Source organism: Panicum hallii, chromosome 6, assembly GCF_002211085.1.
Source record: "Panicum hallii strain FIL2 chromosome 6, PHallii_v3.1, whole genome shotgun sequence".
NCBI lineage: Eukaryota > Viridiplantae > Streptophyta > Magnoliopsida > Poales > Poaceae > Panicum > Panicum hallii.
The window spans coordinates 35299439-35320980 of NC_038047.1; the positions used below are offsets into that span (position 1 = coordinate 35299439).

General features: G+C 44.2%; 2 protein-coding genes across 2 annotated transcripts; both read left to right on the top strand.

The window, feature by feature from the left end:
• Positions 1-4708: 4708 nt before the first annotated feature.
• LOC112896961 (ABC transporter A family member 7-like) lies at positions 4709-9673 on the top strand. Its single transcript, XM_025965100.1, has 18 exons — positions 4709-4843; positions 4953-5346; positions 5464-5546; positions 5657-5801; positions 6323-6451; positions 6534-6658; positions 6748-6906; positions 6986-7148; positions 7227-7352; positions 7442-7525; positions 7605-7969; positions 8048-8248; positions 8335-8444; positions 8550-8634; positions 8782-8910; positions 8985-9090; positions 9170-9258; positions 9374-9673. The coding sequence occupies exons 1-18, from the start codon at positions 4757-4759 to the stop codon at positions 9671-9673; spliced, it is 2880 nt and encodes a 959-aa protein (XP_025820885.1). The 5' UTR covers positions 4709-4756.
• Positions 9674-12464: 2791 nt separating this feature from the next.
• Positions 12465-18797, top strand: LOC112898242 (ABC transporter A family member 8-like). Its single transcript, XM_025966606.1, has 19 exons — positions 12465-12488; positions 13585-13689; positions 13852-14182; positions 14279-14382; positions 14495-14639; positions 14778-14897; positions 14990-15114; positions 15433-15591; positions 15697-15859; positions 15966-16091; positions 16186-16269; positions 16355-16707; positions 16782-16982; positions 17203-17312; positions 17398-17482; positions 17650-17778; positions 17910-18015; positions 18124-18212; positions 18338-18797. The coding sequence occupies exons 1-19, from the start codon at positions 12465-12467 to the stop codon at positions 18641-18643; spliced, it is 2865 nt and encodes a 954-aa protein (XP_025822391.1). The 3' UTR covers positions 18644-18797.
• Positions 18798-21542: the final 2745 nt, after the last annotated feature.

Consider the following 21542-nt stretch of genomic DNA (forward strand, 5'->3'; position numbering starts at 1 on the left):
CCGCGCGGAGGTGGTCTGCGAGCGCCGCGCAGCCCACGCCCGACACCGGTGCCTGGGGGAGTCCCTGCGGCCCGGCCGCAGCCGCATCGAGCTCGGGCGCAAGGTCCCGACCCTCAATGTTGAGCCGTCGGTTTCGTGCTCGCTCGATGGAGATCCTGGCATCCTCTCCTGCATGCCTGCGGTTGAGCTCCGCCCGGAGGTCCTCGGTCCGTGCACTCCTCACGGATGGTGAGTGCACAGAACCGGATGCGCCGCCTTGGCGACGGCGCTGCCTGGATACAGACCCCCCCGCTGGGCCTGGGGAAGCCTGCACCAGGTTGAGGAGGCGATCGACGTCGTCACGCCATTGTCTGTGCGCGTTTGGCGACGCCGCCTCACCAGGGGGGTTGCGGAGCAACTCCCTGGCTGCCATGAGGGGCCCACTCGGTGAAGGCACCGATTGGGCCACAGAGGCCCGCTCTGCTGCCCGCTGTGGAGCAGCGCGCGGGGCCGCCCGAGAGGGGGGTCGACACGAAGCGTGTGGCGTCGTGGACGCCACTTCTTCACCAACCATGAGATCGTGATGACCGTTCTCCTGTGCCATCGCAGGAGTCGAGGAGGTCGACCGAGTGCTATCCAAACCTAGGTCCCCTACCTGGCGCGCCAAATGTCGGAGGAATTCTCCAGCCGGGTGGCGGAAAGCACCCGCCTAATCCTAGTTTAGGATGGGTTTGGAGGAGACTTAGGAGCGCTCCATCGGTGGACAGATGAACACAAGAGTGACACGAAGATTTAGAGTGGTTCGGGCCGCCGGAGCGTAACACCCTACGTCCACTTGGGAGTTGTATTGGCTACGTGAGCCTAAATGGAAAGCAGCATAAGCTTGTGTGTCTGAGCCTTGGATGTTCCCTTCTAACGAGTGCACTCTCCCTTTTATAGTTCAAGGGGAGTGCTTACACTGTGCGGGACCCCGACAGGTGGGCCCGGCCAACAGGGGCCGTTCTACGAGAGATAAGGAGGTCTTCTCCTCGAGCTCCTCTCCGTAGTCCTCTCGATCGAGAAGTTGATGTGCGTATCCACAGCCAGGATATGGCCATGTACAGCCTTGTCTTGCACAGTGTCCGGTGTCAGCGTTGTCCAACAGTGAAGCCGTGCTGTCACTGTTGGGATGGAACCTCCTGTCAGGGGGCGAGCCGGCGCTGGCTCGTGACATGCGCACTGTTACAGCGCAAGCCTTAGCACGCCTATTATACAGAACCATCATCACGCGCGCAGCACCGTGACGGGACTGCACACAGTCCGCGCACTGTGCACGGTGATACGACGCGCCGCCTTGGAAACAGGCAGGCTTAAACCGTGGTGTCAGCTTACCTGCCCCGTGTGTCAGTGGCAGGCCACTCTTTTTGACTTGGGCGCGCTCGGCCCAGCTACCGCATTAAATGCGGGTAGGTGGGTTGGAGACCCGCGAAGGGCCTTCAGCCGCAGGCACGTGGCAGGGCCAGCCCCGCTCCCTCTATAGGACGGCACACGGCGGCACCGGTCCCCTTCCCCGGGGGGAAGGGGGGCCGGGCCCTCCGAGGCCGGTTGTATCAGTCTGGCCCGTGTTGGTCCGGCCATCACACGTAGCGCCCGCGGACCCCCTGGGGAGTCCGGGTCCGCGGGGGCAACCCGTGAGCCCTCCTGCCCTCCTGGGTGCGCAGAGGCCCCGGACCTCCCAGAGCCCCGGGAGGGTCCGGAGACCGTGGTCCCAGCTGTCAGGCCCGGGTAATGTGCCTCGTCACCCAGAAGGCGAGGGGGAGATTATGGATTATGAGACGCCAAGGGTCTGGACACCCTAGCAGGAGGTACCCCTGTCTGTATGTACCGACAGTCGCTATAACCGGGACTAAAGGATAATTCCGGATTGGCGGTTCCGGTTAGAAAACTGGAATTATTGTGGTTTTCCAACCGAGACTATCGAGGGTTTCTGTACTAGTGGGAGGCAGCTTCATAGGATGGAGCTCTTCCGAGCACCAATTACTAGTGTAATTTGAATATTGTTTGTATCAGCAAGGTCAAATCTTACTAGTGTCTAGTGGCATACTGGCATGCAATGGAGAAGTGGATGCTTGGAGATGAAGATAGCCACGGGTGGTTAGCCTGTACGTCATTTTTAGGCTTAAACAAAGTGTGGAATTCCAATGGGTCAAGCATGAATGTTGTACCATACAACTTGCTGTCTAAGCATGCAGGATGTGAATAGCAAGCTATATTGTTTTTAGTACACGTCACAGAGTGCTGTGGGAGTTATGGTAGGATACCAATGGGCCAGCGGGCTACAATAGCAAACGACAAAGGCCCTGTTTTAGATAGCTAATCGATAATAGTCTGTTTAGCTAGCTAAAGTTTGGCTAACTAGTTATTAGCAAACTAATTGCTAATTATTAACATGAATAGACCATGCTATCCCTCTATTTTTTCGTCAGATCTTCTACAGCTATATGTTTGGCACTAGTTTTTTTACGGCAGACAGCCTGCTCTCTAATTGGCACCAACTATTTTTTTTTTTACGGAATACTGCAGGTAGCTGCCAGTCCTGAAGGACCTGTTCCCTATCGGCAAAACTGTACGATGTTATTTTTTTACTGCCAACAAAGAAACTGAGAACTGCATGATCCTATTTTTCTTCCCACCAACACAGGCAAATAAAGTGCTACTTTCGGAGGAGATGCATGTGGCGGAACAGATATGATGGAAAAAAAAGAGCAGAACGTTGGGCGAGTAATTATGGCAGGACAAGGAGCTGGTAAGGTGGGAAAAATCAAAGAAAGAGTTAGGGGTAAATTGGTCTTTTGAAGTTTTTAAGCTGGATTAGCTAGGTTCAATCCGTTTAATGAGATAATACTGTTTCAATTAGCTGGAATATTATTAGCTACTCCATTAGCTGACATGTTTGGATCCATAATAGCTAAATTTAGCAACCTAACCATTAGGTTGAGGATCCTATTGTAAATAAATTATCATATACATATGTACTACCCTTGCTTCTGAAAAGGAATATGAAAAAATGGTAAAAATAATAAAAGTATAATAATTGATAGGCTGAGTAATAAAATTCCTCTTAGGTTAAGCTAGTGTAACCTTTTATTATCCTAATAATGAAAATGGATGAGTGCTCTTTGATGGTCATTAATACAATACATGACGATCTGGACTACCAAAACAAACCAAAACTAGTTTATTTTGTTTGTCCAATTAAAACATCATATATTCATGAGTCGAGCTAGTAGTAAAGATTTATTTTTTTAGAAGAGTAAGAATTTATTTCAAAGTCAACACGGCAAATGAATTCGATTGAAAAGCCCATAAGTTTGGTTTCCGTCGAATCCAATTGTTGCCCTTGACAACGCACGCGATCTAAGTTAATCCTTTTCGGTCAACCTTAATCTGTACACTAATTAACTATATATATATATATATATATATATATATATATATTCCATTGGATAGCATCAGCTGATGAACTTTCTCAGAAATTCACTGACGCTCTGACCGCACACTGAATTCAAACAGGTAATAATCAAACCCCAGTTCAGTTCAAAGTGATGTACTTATTGTACCGGTATACTGCGTCGTTCATTCTTTTTGACATTATTCATCAGTCATTGTTCATCCAAGGGAAGCAACTAGCGATAGTCTCTTGGCTGTAGAAGTTTTCCGCAGGCATGACATGATCCGATCACGCGGATATAACATCACAAATTAAAAGAACTGCAAAATTCTCACGCTTTTGTCATCAGCATGTGACAAATATTGTAGAGATTTTAGTTACTAGTATACGTATTTGTATTTGATGGAGTTTTGTAAAAGGTCAACCCGACCTTAATGCCAAAGAAATGATAGCGGATTAACCAATTCGCCAACGCGTGTGAACTTTCCGGTGTTTATAGCAAAATCACACGTTGTTGGGCATCAATGCGTCATCTGTGGTGTTGTATTTCAGCAATGAAGAGCCAGAGATCACTTTTTTTCTTGTGGTGGCAAACTAAAGCAGGCACTTAAGTCCAATGATTCGGAATTTTGTCATCAACGCGCTATAGATGGTTTGATTTTGGCTTCCTTTGGGTATTTTGATTCTGTCACTTTAACTGAATTTTGTTCTCATTTCAATTTCTTCATGCAAATCAATGAGTCCACGGAAGCATTAATTACTGCATGGTTTTACTTTGGATCAGCGAGACAGCGACCAGAAAATTCAGTCTAAATTATAGTTTGCTTAGATTTTGTTATAAGCCAAACTATTATACTGTTGACCAAAATTTACTTGGATACTGCAAAGTATTTACGCTTTTTGTTCCACGAACTTGGTAACAATGGTGGCATACCACAAAGCTTAAAGGAAAAATAGAGGAACGACGTGTACAGCCACACCTACACGCGGGTGTGGGCCCACGTAACCTCGGACCACCCTTCACATTTCACAAGTCGCAGCTTCCGGTTTCCGTTATCCTGACGCACAGAGCAGACTGCGGACGGGAAACTTTTTGCAGTTAAGCCCTCCGATAATAGCTTAATCTTACATGCCGAAGATTTCAGCCAAGCCCTCTCAAGTTTCGTTAATTGCAGGCTCCCTTCCTGCATAGACGGCCGCCCACGGTGACGGCGTGTGGCGGATTTGGCGGGAGCCAACGGCTCAAGCAAGCTATAAAGCCGGAGCACAAGGTTCACCATTGCTGGCCGACATTGACTCGTCTCCTCCACCGGACCCCCCGACATTGCTCGGCTGCTCGGCTCGCCGATGGACTCGCCGGCGACCCCCTCCAGGGGCCCCGCGAGCTTCGTCACGCAGGCCAACGCCCTCCTCCGCAAGAACCTCTGCTTCCAGGTCACTTCCCCTGTTTCCTCTTCCTCTGTTTCTTGCATTGCCTTTGCCGCGATGATCCGAGGAGGGGCATCTGATGATCGTCTTGTTCTTGTGGGGGGTGCGAGCGCAGAAGCGGAACCTCAAGACCAACGTCGGCATCACGCTCTTCCCGGTGCTCCTCTGCGTGATCCTCGTCCTGATCCAGGGCGTCATCGACCGGGAGCTCGACAAGCCCAAGTACCGCTGCGGCTGCGCCTGCGTCGACCCGGGCCCCGCCGCGGCCGGGGACGCGTGCCGCCGGACCGAGTGCGGCGTCCAGCACTCCACGCTGGATCAGGTCGGGAGCTGCCCGATCCCCAGCCCGACCCCGTGGCCGGCGCTCGTGCAGCTGCCGCGGCCCGAGTCGCGCGCCGTCAGGACCGACGGCCAGCCGTTCGACGGCTTGCCTGACCCGACCTGCCGGGACACCGGCTCCTGCCCCGCCGCCGTCCTCGTCACCGGCAACAACCGCTCGCTTGCTGAAAGTATATTTACTCTACTACTTCTTCTATGTCATGCTAGCACGCTTCTTCCATGCTACAAGTCAATGAGAAACATTGTTGTTCATGATCTGCGTGCTCTGTTTGCCTTTCGATTGACAGGTCTTTCGGGTGGACTGTTTCCTTCTTTGACTTCCACGTTCAATTTCACGGACTATCTTGATACGCTCTCCAAGATTGTCGCTGTGAGTTTCTTTTTCATCGTTCCTGATTGCAGGACTCGCTTATCAGTTGCTGTACTTCGTGTTTTCCTTCTGTCAGTAATGGATGTTCTTGGTTTGATTCATCTTTGTAGGGTTCAGACACGTGGCCGTGGACAACACAGTTAATAGAGCCGGTGTTTATACCAGGGAACAATTTGTACCTGGTGCAGCCTCGGTGTTTATCCAATCTGTCGCAGACAGTTTCATCCAATGCCGGGGCCATACCCCTTCAGCTCAGTAAGTAGAATTTCCTATCTTGGTCCACTTCCTTCTACCATCAAGGATGCAATTTAGTATGTACAAGGATAGAAAGGCACAACTTAGGACTTTGTCAAGATTATACTACAGGACATCATAGGAAATAAAATTTATCTCGTTTGTAAGCTCATGAATTCACCACAGATATACTACCGGACCTAATAATGTCAGAGTATTTTTCATGATTACTACTCTTTATATTTCATTACTCTATTTGTTGGTTCTGTTTGTCGCTATTCATGGACTCAATGATCCATTGTCCAAATATCATAAAGTGGCAATCTTCTATGATTGGGTTGCTAGCCTTTAATTTCTTCCCGTAAATAAGCTGTGAATTATTTTATTTTTGTTTCGCTAGCAATATTGCTTCTACTCATGTTGAATTCTTATGTAGTCTCTTTCGGCAATTAAGAATCCGAGGCTATCAATTTTTCATATATATTTTCCTGGACCTACTGAAATATGTAATTCTGATCAAATTTTCTTTTCCATGTGTTCAGACGTAGACTGCATTCAGGGTTTATCATTATGGCGGGAAAGTGCATCGATTGTAAATGATGAATTATTTAAGGGTTACAGACAACAAGGTGGAGGCGGTGGAGGAGGAAAGACTAATGAATTTGTTGCAGGTGATCTAATCTTCTGATGAGACTTTGGCAAAATATTATTCATTATCGGTTCATTTTTTATGTGTATAACCTGCTTCTCCAGGTTATGACTTCCTGAACACAAATAGGAATGGTCTTGAAATAAATATTTGGTACAACTCTACTTATAACAACAACACTGCATATGTACGTATTGCATTACTACGAGTTCCACGCTTGGTTAATACGGTAGGTTTGTACTATAGCACAACATCAGTTTCAAGTGATACTCATCTGTATTTCAACTACTGATAATACTGATGCTTTCTGTCTTTTAGGCATCCAATGCATATATCAAATTTCTTAGAGGAAGTGGAGTAGAAATGTTGCTCGAATATGTTAAGGAGATGCCCAAAGTAGGAACAAAACAGAAATTTGATCTCTCTTCACTTCTTGGTCCACTGTTCTTCACATGGATCATTGAACTGCTATTTCCAGTGAGTGTGAGATATAATCTTTTTTAAGGATAGTAGGAAAAATGGCTTGAATGTTGAGTCAACATTACACCTTTTTCAGGTCATATTAACATATCTCGTGTATGAGAAGCAACAGAAGCTGAAAATTATGATGAAGATGCATGGTCTGAAGGATGGTCCTTACTGGCTTATCTCTTATGCATACTTCTTTGCTCTGTCGGCAATCTACATGATACTATTTTTGATTTTTGGCTCTTTGATCGGTAATTAACCAGAACTTTATTCAAGAATAAATTTTTCAAATGAATTATGCAATTTGAATTTGACTTTCCTCTGTGCAGGTCTACGTTTCTTTAAAACAAATGCCTACAGCATTCAGATAGTCTTCTACTTCATCTACATAAACCTGCAGATTGCACTTGCATTTTTTGTAGCTTCCTTCTTTTCTGCAGTCAAAATAGCCACAGGTTCTTGCTTGACATATGTAGCTTCTGAAGAAATCCTTTGATGCTTTCCAATGATCTTATTGACTGATTCGAGAATCATTGTGCTACAGTGGTTGGTTACATCTATGTATTTGGCTCTGGCTTACTAGGGGAATTTCTTCTTGGCTTTTTTGTTGAGGATACTAGTTTTCCAAGTAAGGTTCTATCTTGCTATGGTTTGATAGCTCTCTTGAGGTTGTATGCATAACTATATCCTTTTTTTTATGTACAAAGAGGGTTGGATAGTTGTAATGGAGATTATCCCTGGATTTTCATTGTACCGAGGATTATACGAGTTTGGTCAATATGCATTCGCTGGAAATGCAATGGGGGCCGATGGTATGAAATGGGCCAACCTAGATGACCCAGATAACGGAATGCGTGGTGTCTTGATTATTATGGTTGTGGAGTGGGCCATCCTGCTCCCATTGGCATTCTATGTGGATCAAGTCTCGTCACTGGGTGGTGGATTCCGGAAAAATCCCTTATTTTTTTTGAAGTGCTTTAAGAAACGTTCTCTATCATTGCGGAGATATAGCTTTGGAGGGCAAGGATCTAAAGTGGTCGTTGAAATGGACAATCCTGATGCTGCTCAAGAGGTAAGTTATTACTCTCTTACATTATCTCTCACTCTCAGTAATACTCTCTATATTTCTTATTTTCTAAATTATGCTCAGAGAGAGGTGGTCGAGCAACTTCTGCTGGAACCCATTGCAAACCAAGCAATCCTATCTGATAACCTCAGGAAGGTTTACCATGGAAAAGATGGAAACCCTGACAAACTTGCAGTCCAAGGGTTGTCTCTCGCCATACCAAAAGGCCAGTGTTTCGGAATGCTTGGCCCGAATGGAGCTGGGAAAACATCCTTCATCAGCATGGTACAACAACGTAACCTATTACTTCAAACTTTTGACAAAATTTAGGTTACATTATGCATTCCTCAGTGACATATTTTTCCCTGCAGATGATTGGGCTTGTTCCACCAACATCTGGCACTGCCTATATACATGGAATGGATATAAAGACTGATATGGATGCCATCTATACTAACATGGGTGTATGCCCACAGCATGAGTAAGCGTTGCTCTAAATTTTATATTTTCTGTCAAAGACACATTTCTGCAGTTTACTGTTGCATTCTAGTGCAATCACTGCTCACAGACTTTGAAATGAATGCAGCTTACTTTGGGAAACATTGACTGGAAGAGAGCATCTATTGTTTTATGGGAGACTAAAGAATCTTAAAGGCACTGAACTGTTAAAGGTACAGTTCTGCAATTGGGCTATTCAGTTCCTATTTACCTGAGAAATACTATGTGGTAGAAGTATAATATGTTTGTTCGTTAGATTCCATAAAAGTTCATAGACGTGGATAGATCGATATTTGAGTTTACAATATTATATACTGCAGGCTGTTGATGACTCTCTGAAGAGTGTTAATCTGTTTCATGGTGGTGTTGGTGATAAGCAAGTGGGGAAGTACAGCGGGGGCATGAAACGAAGGCTTAGTGTCGCTATGTCATTAATTGGGGATCCAAAAGTACTACCCTTACTTATGTTATGTTTTTAAGTGCAAAATATAGATTGGCATGTTAATAATTTAATATTTTATAGGTTGTTTTTATGGATGAGCCGAGCACTGGACTAGATCCAGCATCAAGAAACAACCTGTGGAGTGTTGTGAAGGAGGCTAAGAAAAACCGTGCCATCATTCTTACAAGTATTATTGTGCCCTTCTATTATTCTATTTATTACTTATATAGACGAGACGATGTTAACTCATCAGGTCATTATAACAGCACACTCAATGGAGGAGGCAGAAGTACTATGTGATAGACTTGGAATATTTGTGGATGGTGGTTTCCAATGCATTGGTAACCCAAAAGAGGTAACTTACATAGTTTCATATTTACCTGTATGAAGCAAACAAGTACATTTTTTGTGCTCTGTTTCTGTTTATTCTATACTTAGTAAATGTTTGTCATCACCTTTTTTTTTTGCAGTTGAAAGCAAGATATGGTGGCACCTACGTGCTCACAATGACAACATCTTCGGAGAATGAGCAGGAGGTTCAACAGCTGGTTCACCGCCTATCACCGAATGCGAGCAGGATATACCATATATCAGGAACCCAGAAATTCGAGCTACCAAAGCAGGAGTTGAAGATTGCAGATGTATTCCATGCTGTTGAAAGTGCAAAAAGCCGATTCAGCATATATGCTTGGGGCCTGGTTGACACCACCATGGAGGATGTTTTCATCAAGGTTGCCAAGGGTGCACAAGCCTTCAGTATGGTCGCATAAGTAGTACACTGGATGTATAGGTGATTATGCTCTTGTTGAGTACTATGTGGTGTTTAGCTTGCCTGAACTTTTGTTTAGTCTTCTTTAAGGATTGTGCTTGAGGTGTATATTTATTAAATAGTTAGGTTGTATAGTCTATAGTTGAATTCTTTCTTATTGCTCTTTATCAAATACTGATGTACTCTGTTAGTATTATCTGATATAAACAATGTTAGTAACATAAATCATGATTGACCAAAAGATATAAAGGAATGCAGAATCGTGGATTTTGGGCTAAATGCACGGTTCCATTTTGTCTTATACATACCAATAAGGATTGTAACCACTCGTGACAACAGATGACATAATCTTGAAGTGGTATTTTTCTATGGTATCTGGAATGAAAAGGATTGATTACAATGCTGGCTCCATTTGTGTGTTAATTTTTTTTTAATACTGTTCTATTCGGAAAAGGGTAGGTACAAGGAGGAAAATCTCATTGCTAACTTCTATACATAGTGAGCTGTTAGACACACCATTGTATTATTGTCTATTCTAAAGAAAAATTAAATAAATAGAATATTTGCTATCAGCTGGGGTTTCTGGTCAAAACAAGAATGGGAACTGAAATAACACAGGATCCCTCCCCAGTGATTCAGATGGAGATGGGGCAATCTTCTGTAATAACGAAACGATTTTTTTGGCGCATCGGTTCCAAATACATGGTCAAATTATTGCCATTAGCACATAAACAGCTGAACTAACTACTTTCTGAAATGACACGGAGCTTGTGCGCCGTATCAGGGAAAAGCTATCCTCTGGGTTCAGGCAGGAGCTCGCCACCTGGGAGTGCTTGCGTCCATCATTTTGTCAGTTGGGCCAGCAAATAGACATTAAGGTTATTTGAACCTTTTTGGTTGTAATGTAACACTTATCAGTGAGCACGCTAGCATGTGATTTGCGAGTGCCCAGGTGCCTTATGGTGTAACCGTTCAAAGCTTCCAAGAAGAGCGTAACCCTGTTCCACATTAGTTTTGGCGACAAATCTATAAGCGTGTACACAGTGGTGGCTTGAAAGAAGCATTGCCATCGCGCTTATAGCAATCCTTCAGTAATCCAATCTTTCATAGTTCTACTTCATCAAAGACGTGCATCTCTCTTATGTATTCGATAAGAAAAAGGTAGTTCTACTTCATCCATTTCCCTCCCACCTCCAATGAACTTCATTGTCCAGCAGCACATTTTCAGCACAATCAGTGGAGGAGGCTGAGGAGTTGTGCAACTGTGTCGGTATCTTTGTAGATGACGACTTCCATTTCTAGAATTCCAAATGAGGTATGAGCACACATTTTCAGCACAATCAGTGGAGGAGGCTGAGGAGATATTGTACACAGAATTTTAACATTTTCCAAGGAATGTAGTTGCATCAAGAATGTGACACTGCCGATGCAGCTGAAGGCAAAGTACAGTGGGACTCGGATCCTGACGATCATGACGGAGCCAGATCATGAGGGAAGGTGGAGGAGCTGATAAACTTGGTCGAAAGTAAACCAGTTTGGCTTTAACCTAGGACAAAACTAAAGTGAACAAATTTGGAACGGAGAGAGTATTATACTGACAATGCAGACTTAACTACAAATGGAGATGTTATGCGTGCGATCACATTATGGCATTTATAAAATTTAAAACTTTGCTAGTAACAAGGCTTCTAGTCAGAACTCACGTGGGAACTCAAACATCATAGGTTCATTTGCAGTCGGAGCACGCTAAATGGTTCTCCATCAGATTCAAATTAACACTTTAGCTTTATGCTAAGTCAAATTTGTCTATCTTTAACGAAGTCTATAGATAAAAGTAACAACATTACAACATTAAATTAGTTTCATTAAGTCCATCCTGCAATATGTATTGATAATGTATTTATTTGGTATCGTGAAAATTAACAATTTTTTACATCTTGGTTAAAGTTAGAGAGGTTTGACTTAGTACAAAATTAAAGTGAGCAATAATTTTAGATGCAGTCAAAAGGATATTATAGCATTATTTTAATGCATTGGCTCCATCCACGAGGATAAACTACTGCCATTAGCACATGAACAGCAAAATAACGATATTGGGGATCATAAAACAATAATTTGGTTTCCTTGGGCTTAGGATCACACTTTTTTTTTACTCTTACGGTTCAAAATACACATCGTTTTAGAGTTATGCACAAAGATTAAGAAATTAGTTTAAATGATCTTATCATCCTTTGTTATACTATATTGGAAAGAAACATGGCACTTGTGAGCGATATCATTTATTTAGGAAAGGTATGAAAAAAGGGGGGGGGGGAGAGAAGTGGCTTGGATGACTGACATATATTTTGCATGGAAGAAGTTGAGAAGGTTTAAATGGCATTTATTTTGAATCAGAGAGAGTGTATTTTAAGAATCATTTGCACCTATCATCAAATCTGTTGAAGAAAATTGCATTTCAACACAACTCTCACTCTCTATTCCTCTCTCTCTCTCTCTCTCTCTCTCTCTCTCTCTTATCTGCAAGTGATTTGCTTCAAATGTTTAGGCACATGTTAAACCGAACGCATGTGTGTTTCTGTAGTTGTGTTCCTTTCCTGCTTCAGATCTTGAGTTAAGAGTAAGATGGGAATATAATAATAAAAACTGTGGAGTAAGATACTGGCGACTTGTTTATCTCGGTCAGCGTGCGCGCAGATCGAATCCATCTTTGAATTCGCAGGCACCAATGAGGATTTGATCATCCTATACCGATCCCTTTCGTGCAGACTAAGATATGGTGGTGACGATCTGGCATGTGTCATGGAGGTAACTTCAAGGTAAGTAGTGGTACTCATCAAGAAGCACCTAAACACTTACTCATTGTTGTTGTTGTTCTTTACTATCAGTTATACAAGGAGATTACAACTTAACTTGTGTTGTGTAGCAGAACAAAAAAGAGGCAATTTTTGTACAGAAAAGGGGACACGTGTTCAGGTAAAAGGTTCCCATTGATTGAATGGGTGACTCATGAGAAGAATCACAGCCACGAAAGTAATCCAATATCGCCGCCAGAAAGTTCTGCTCCTCGGTACGGAAAATGTCACACTCACTCCATCGAAGCTACCGTTCTATGCGCCTGCGACGAACACAACGTTTGTTTCTTATTTTTAACTTGCCTTATTTGGAAATCCCTTCTTTTTTTTTGAAGGAATTTGGATATCCCTTCTTGATCTCTCAGCATGAATTCAGAGATTACTCTCAACACTCGACAGAACTCCTAAAAAGAAAGTTGTTACTATGTTTAATGACGCAAGGTAGTAGATGATAAGTTTAATGACGCGACGAAAAAAAATTGCATTGACACTCCATGCTTGGATTTGTATGGATGGCCAATTGGCAATTTATTTATATATATACATATATATCACTCCAAGCTAAGTAGAAGCCCACCGTTAGCTTTCTCTCCATGTGTAACTATAACAACTGGTTGCGCTGAAAAAACAAAAGAGCAGTGCTCCCGTAAGGCCGTAACACCCGGCGGAGGCAACGGCCGCGGCGGCATCGAAACGGGCACGGGTTTTCTTCAAGCGGACGCCATGCATCAGCTTCCATGGAGCAACTGAACGCGGCATCGGTAATCCTCCGCCGCCGCGCCCGCGCCTGATACCCGGACTGGCGGCACGGCGCGCGTGATGGTCACGCCGGGCAGCGCGCGGGACGATGAGGCATTCGCGGCGACGGCCTGAAGCCAGCTGCCCGGGCTGACCTCTGCTGCTTGCTTGCTTGCTCGCTCGCTCAACAGCTCAAGCCTCTCGTGCTCGTGCTATATATATCAGGAGCAGGTGAGCTCGTTGGAGTGACAGGAAATGGTTGGAGGTTTCAGTGGAGTGGACTGATCACTTGCTGTTCGTGGCGTTGTTCTTGCTCTGTCAGAACACAGAAGGTGTGCAGATACTCATGGAGTCTCCGCGATCGCGCGGGCTTGCGAGGTTTTTCAGGCAGGTCCATGCCCTCTTCCTCAAGAACCTCTCCTTCCAGGTAACGAATTCTCGGCGCCAAGCCGACATGGATGGACCAAACCATGGTTAAAACACTTTTTTTTTCCTTCAAAGAATCACAAATTTCGTTGGTTTCATCAGACAATTAACTCTTTAGCTCACTGATGCTGTTCTTGAACTGGACACGCTCTGGTGCTCGCAGAGGAGGAACGCGAGGACGAACGCCGCCATCGCCGCGTTCCCGGTGCTGCTCTGCGCGCTCCTCGTCTCCATCCAGCACGTGGTGGACAGCGAGCTGGAGCGGCCACCGTGGCGGTGCGGCTGCGCCGGCGGCGAGTGCGGCATCCAGCACTCCACGCCCATCCAGGCGCTCAGCTGCGCGGTGCCCGTGCCGCCGAGGTGGCCGGCGCTGGTGCAGGTGCCGGACCCCGAGGCGCGCGCCCTGACGCGCCTGCACCGGCGGCCGTGCAACGCGTCGGAGAACTGCCCCGCCACCGTGCTCCTCACTGGCCAGAACCGCCAGCTTGCCGAAGGTACAGAGCACACGTGTGTGTCCGTGTCAGAATTTTCTTGGAAATCTCGTGCATATTTGGGTGCTTATTGCTCTGTTCTTGCTGAATTTTTGGCAGTCCTCGGAAGGTTGCTGTTCCCACCTGTCCCTGTACAGTACGCCCTGGTGCCTGATGCTTCAAATTCCTCGGACTATCTGGATGAGTTCTCAAGTGTAGTCCCAGTAAGTTGCTTGATCAATCAGTATTTTCATTCGACGCATTTTTCGCGAAAGCTTTTGTAAATTTTTCTGCTCGGTTATGATGGAAGAAATAGCTCTGAATTCCTCCTTTCAGGGTTCAAACTCGCTGCCGGCACATGTGCTGTTCATTGAACCGAGTCTAGTTCCACCACAAGGGACCTTTTATGTGCTCCAACCACAGTGCCTATTGGATTCACGCAATATTTCAGGAAACTTTGATGGGATCCCACTGGAATCAGGTAAATTTTATTATTGTACAGTTGTGGAAGTAGTAGAATGCACAATGTAGGTTTACATGCATGCATTTTGTTGTTTATGCAAATTGTTGCATGTAAAACAACTTCCTTCAGTCCAGTATTCTCTGTGATACGGAACAGAAATGCAGTGTGTTCAAGCTTTGCCGCTGTGGTGCGATAATCCGTCAGTGATAAACCATCATATGTTTAAGGGTTATAAGGGTGGAAATAAGAGAAGAAGATCAAACGAGTTCCTTGCTGGTAGCCTCATCTGAATTCAGTTATATGTTTTTTTTTAATTGTGACAATACAGTGGAGCTATAATGTTAAGTTGACCAAAATATTTTTTGTAGGTTATGACTTCCTAGATACGAGCAAGAGGCACTTCCATGTATATGTTTGGTATAATTCCAGCTTCAGCAGGGATAATGGACACCATTCAATGACAGTTTTGCGTGTTGCACGGTTGGTTAATATGGTACTTATACTTGCCAACATTTTTTTTTCTGTTAACTTTGGAGCAAGAAATAGCTTACTGAATTAAAATTGTTCTTAATAAAATATGGTTGCATGACTGGCGTACTGCATCAAAAATGATGCATTGTTTACAATAGCTCTGTGCCTCTGTCTGTCATCCACTCTTCTGGTTTTCATTGCCCTATGAGCTATGCTTTCTGCCAATTGTTTACAGCTTCTGTTCCATACAATAACTTTTGAATTTTCCTATCTTTATGTTATTATGGTAGGTTGAAACATACACTATACATCTGAGTACTAATTATGTGTTCCATTGTAGGCATCCACTGCATATTTGAACCTTTTTGGAGGACAAAATGTGGAAATGCGCCTTGAATATTTGAAAGAAATGCCCAAAGCTGCTACGCCAATGAGGCTGGATCTCACCACTCTTCTAGATGCACTATTCTTCACCTGGACGGTTCAACTCCTACTTCCAGTAAGTTTATTCAAATTTTTCCATGATGACTTACAGAGCTCTAGTGGAAGAGCTAAATAAGACCAAGACCAACGATGATCACCGACTATCTCAAATCTTTTATAGGTAATATTGACATATCTTGTTTACGAGAAGGAGCAGAGACTAAGATTAATGATGAAGATGCATGGGCTGAAGGATGCACCTTATTGGCTGATATCTTATGCCTATTTCTTATCACTTTCAACAGCTTACATGTTCTTCTTCATGATCTCTGGGTTCGCTATAGGTACCAACTAATCATGCATTACTGAATTTTTTGGGTTCTCTACAAGCCAATATGATAGTAATTTGTAATTAGTAAAGCATGCAGAGAACTCGCCTTGGTTTTGCAGGGTTAGATATCTTCAGACTGAATAGCTACAGCATACAATCTCTGTTCTACTTCATATGTCTCAACCTGCAGATCGTGCTTGCTTTTCTTCTGGCATCTTTCTTCTCCTCTGTCAAGATAGCTACTGGTCAGTAATTGAAAATTGCATTCTTTAAATAAAAAATTATATGGCTCTTTGGATGGTCTAATCTGGGTTGATATTTCTTCTTTTTGCGTTACAGTAATTGGTTACATATATGTCTTTGGCTCTAGTCTTCTTGGTGAAGCTCTTTTGAAGATATTCATTGAGGATGCTACCTTCCCAAGTAACATTTACAGTTCTTCTGAACAAAGAAATTCTGCAAAATAAAGCTTCAATTGGCATCACAAACTATTGTTTCATTTGGTTAGGGATGTGGCTTGTAATAATGGAGCTTGTTCCTGGGTTCTCTCTCTACCGGGGAGTATACGAGCTTTCTGAGTATGCTGCTGCAGGAAGAAATATGGGAAAGCCTGGGATGAGATGGGCAGACTTGAACGACCCCGTAAACGGGATGAAAGATGCTTTTATCCTAATGTCTACTGAATGGATAATTCTTCTTCTTGTGGCATTTTTACTGGATCATAGACCTGAATGGCAGCCTCTATTTCTCTTTGGATTTCTATCAACAAAACATTCCTCACCTTCAGAGAAACCAAACAAATTGAAGAGGGGATCCAGGAAGGTCCATGTTGATATGACAAAGCCTGATGTGTTCCTAGAGGTTAGTGAAGCATATAAGTGATATATTCAACGGAGAGACTTTTTCTGAATTTCTACTATTAAATTTACTTTTAGCGCAAGTTGGTGAAACGATTATTGAAGGATATGGACATGAAGAATATGATCATCTGCCATAATCTAAAGAAAGTGTACCCTGGAAAGAATGGTAACCCAGACAAGCATGCTGTTAGAGGATTGTCGCTAGCTTTGCGCAAAGGGCAGTGTTTTGGGATGCTCGGTCCCAATGGGGCAGGGAAGACATCCTTCATAAACATGGTAAATAATACTTCCTAGTATTCCTATGTACGTCTTTGCTGCAATTTGAGTCTTGGGGACTGATGTTTATGCTGAGGATCTTATGTTTTTGGAGAAACAGGATGATGCTCTGTTTTCTGACAAACAGAGCGATCCTATCATTATCAGTGCTTCAGCTTCTTTCTTCATAGTGCAACAATAAAAAAATTGTTTATACATTGCATATGGGATGCATGTGCAGATGATCGGCCTTCTGAAACCGACTTATGGAACTGCTTACATTCATGGAATGGATTTGAGGACAGATATGAATGAAATATATGCAAATATCGGCGTATGTCCACAGCATGAGTATGATCACAACAGACTTTGTCAGTGGTGAAATTTTTGTCTGTGATGTAATGCTAACCAAATTATATGTTCATTGTGTGCGCAGCTTGCTTTGGGAGACTCTGACAGGAAGAGAGCACCTGATGTTCTATGGCCGAATGAAGAATCTCACAGGTGCAGCTCTAACACAGGTAGTTTGAAACCATGAACTAAAATAATGTTCGTAATCTACAATCTAGCTATCTTATATGCATGTCAAATTATAATGTTTAAGAGTAGGTCATCTGAACATTATTGCACGTAACGCAATCACTAGAATCTTTTTCTGTTTGATCGTGATATGCATTCCCTCATCCAGGCAGTAGAAGACTCCCTGAAGAGTGTAAATCTGTTCCACAGCGGTTTTGGCGACAAATCTGTAAGCAAGTACAGTGGTGGCATGAAGAGAAGGCTCAGCGTCGCCATCGCCCTCATCGGCAATCCTAAAGTACTCCAATATGTCATCGTAGCTCCAGTTCATTCATTTCCTTTCCACATCCACACCCACAGACACCACCCTAAAGGCCGCTGATTTTCTTTTTCAGAAGTAGTAATTATTATGAAATTTATTATCCGTAGGTTGTTTACATGGATGAACCGAGTACCGGGCTCGACTCGAGGTCGAGGAACGATCTATGGAGCATCATCAAGCGAGCAAAGAAGGATTGCGCCATCATTCTTACTAGTAATCCTTCTATTATTTGTGTTCCGCATATGATTCTATATTGAGCTGTATGCACCGACCAATTATACCGAAAAGGCTAAGGTACGTTCACGCACCGGATGTTTTCAGCGCATTCCATGGAGGAGGCCGAGGAGTTGTGTGACCGCATCGGCATCTTCATCAATGGAAACTTCCACTGCATTGGAACCCCAAAGGAGGTATGCGCAGTCATCGATCGATCAGCAGAATAAAAAGAAAATGCTAGAAGTCATCTAATATAGATTCTTATTTTCAAGAAAGATTGTTGCAGCATGAACCTGACTATAACATTTTGGCAACGTAGCTGAAGGCGAGGTACGGCGGCACACGGATCCTGACGATCACGACGGCGCCGGAGCACGAGGCGGCGGCGGAGCGGCTGCTGGTGAGCCATCTCTCGCCGGGGTGCGCGACAAGGATCTACGGTGTGTCGGGCACGCAGAAGTTCTTACTGCCCCGGCAGGAGGTGGCGCTGGGACGCGTGTTCGGCGCGGTGGAGGCGGCGCGGCGCTCGTTCCCGGTGCTGGGCTGGGGCGTGGCGGACGCGACGCTGGAGGACGTGTTCGTCAGGGTGGCCAAGGAGGCCCGGGCGTTCGACGTGCTATCGTAGTGAGTGCGTGAGTGAGTAGTGGCCGGCTGGTTCGCCGGCGTAGGCTGTAGCTTGGTGTGAGGTTTTCCTTTCCTTAGGGTTGAGATTTGGAATGTGTACAGATTTTCTCAGTGGAATGGGGTGATGGTAAGTTTTTAGTCTTTTACAGGAAATACACAAGTACCATCTTAAGGTTTACCAACTTAAGTAGATTTGGAAAAGCAAAATCAATCCCACTATTTTTGGAGGGACCCCTTGGCAGCTTTCAGCAAAAGTTTTTCCATCAACATTCAATACTAGAAAAAGATACGCTCCGACACTTCTAATACTTCTCCCTTTCCCCAATAATTATTGGATTGTCCCAATATTTCACCCTAACTCTCCTCAAATTAAAGGAGAATTTTAACTCTCCCAATATTTTAGTTGTATTAGGATGAGATTATTGGGAACTGTAAAGCTAGCATCTCCCCCAATATTCCATGAAGATGGTACTGGGATATCCCAATAATACATTACTGGGAGATATTTATTGGAGAACTACTAGGATGCTACGATGTCTTAGTGTGAACAACATACTTCTTGTTTCCTACTTTTTTATTTCGAAGTTGTGGTTCCCAATTTCTATCTTTCCCCCTTTCCTCTTGAGTTCAATTCCCTCCACAGCACACCAACAAAAGCTAAGAGGATGCCTTGCAAATAGTGCTACTTCTGTCATCACCATGCAAATAATTGCCCCCTCCCCTATGTGGCAAAAAAAGGCTACCAACCTAACCGAAGCTGATAGTTCATGGAATTTTCATGTGTGGATGGGTCTCTAGGATCTAGATTGGTAGAGTCCAGCAGGTTCCAAGTACTCTCCTGCTGTCCGTGTTGAAACATTCGGCACGTACGGTGGTGATACCTGCCCAGATACCATACTCCACTCCATGGAGAACAAACTTGCCCGAGCATGACACACTGTTTCGTCGGGAGGCATGCAACGCGCTCTTTCTCCCTCATCCCAGTTCCCCAGCTGAACCGGAGGTAAACGCGACGCGTCTCGGCCGTTGTCATCTATCTCTTCAGCCGCCGCGCCCGGCCGTTTCAATTCCTTGCTTTTTCCGGGCATGGTAACAACGGCCCCCGGCAAACCGCGAGACGCGTCTTTCTTTTTCCGGGGAGCATGAAAGATGATTGCGTTCCCCGGGCAAACGCCTCTTGGCAAGTTCCGGGCAGAAACGAGCTACGGCGTTGTGCTCCGCGTAGCGGACGGAGAAACTTGGAAGCAGATCGAGGATGGCGGTGAGGGAGGCAGGAGCGACGCCAACCACGTTCGTTCCGGTCACACGCCTCAAAGCTGAAGAATGTGCGGTGGATCAGTGTTGGATAAACTACTCATCCTTCTTCGGTGGACAAGATGAGAAACCGCAACATGAGAGAAAAAGGGGGGAAGCGTAACGTCAGGTTTTATTGTGAAACTTGAAGTTAGGAACGCGTCATAAAACCGGGCACATGACCATGATAAGAGCGGTTCACATGCGGATGTTATTCATAGCACGTGCGATGAGCTGCCGTACATCGCATATGTCTACCGTAGAAAATTTTGTCCACTCAACACTTTTTGTGTGGAGCGTTATAGGACTAGGGTTATCTCTTCTTAACATGTTCATCACATGGAGCGTCATGCATCAATCTCATTCCTTGTGTTATTCGACGTGCACAAATTGTTGTACCTACTGCATCTCTAGCGTCCTTCCCAGTTGTCCATATATTTTAACCATAAAAGTTGTTCAGCAAATTTAGAATTGCAGTTTGGTACAGCTTCAAATACATTGCCACGTCGACGTCAAGTCACCATAGACTGCATACCTTGTCTATTGAGATGGTTGCGCTTTTGGAGGCGCACAAATTATTGAACCCACTATATTATCTTTTATCGTCTCTCATGCACATCTCAATCACCAAATCGTCTGAAACACCTATTGAGACTCCACCCCTATCATACCCAAGGTTTTAGATCTCCGGCCAAGCTATAGCTGTTTGAGAGAGATTTAGTTAAAGTTTTTTCATATACAACTTAGCCTTTAGTTGCCGCTATAGCCCGCTATAGTCTATTTTTGGACATAGATAGCTAAATGTCTTAGCCGACTATTTGAAATATTAGTCATATCCCATGGACCACCACCTTCACGCCAGCTTGGGAGCCAGCGTGTCCGTTAATTTTGGCGTTTTTATTAAATTTGACCAATGTTTATCCTAGTTTGGCAGTTTTGATCAATAAATTCGACCAATCTTTAGTTCGTGCCACAGGTTAAGACAGCTACCTCATCCGGCAACTGCTGGCACCCAATATTAGCTTGGCTTCAATGTATTTACGCGTAATATGTATAGCTTTTGCTGTGACTAGAAAAAACTACATTTCGATATTGTAATATATAATATTTCGATAACAAATTTGTCATACCAAATAGTTTGGTCAACAACGGTATCTTAGCTCCCACTTCCCATGTGCTTCGAGTAAATATAAACCAACAGCAGCGTGAAAAGGATATCTCAGTCCATCAATAGATAGACGAGTCACTAAGCTAGTGGTTTGCAAAATCTCATAGCCTCTGTGCTTAGACGGGAAATCGGATTTTATGTGCAGGTAGAGTTTGGTTGTTAGCCTTGTGCCACTCACGCCAATCTTTTCCGTTGCTCTTATAAAAAAAAAACTTTTCCGTTGCTAGATTATGCGCTTCAGGTACAATAAATAACACCAAGATTGAGCTCTTTGGTTCTACCATCCCATCTTCTAGATTTATTATACCTTTACTCCAAATTCATTTAGTGGCTATTCAAATTTAGGAGTCTGAATTCCATATTTCAAAACTACCACGGTTAAATTATGGATTTGGGGTCACATATAGAAATCCAGTTTTCCTTAGTCCACAGTATCAAA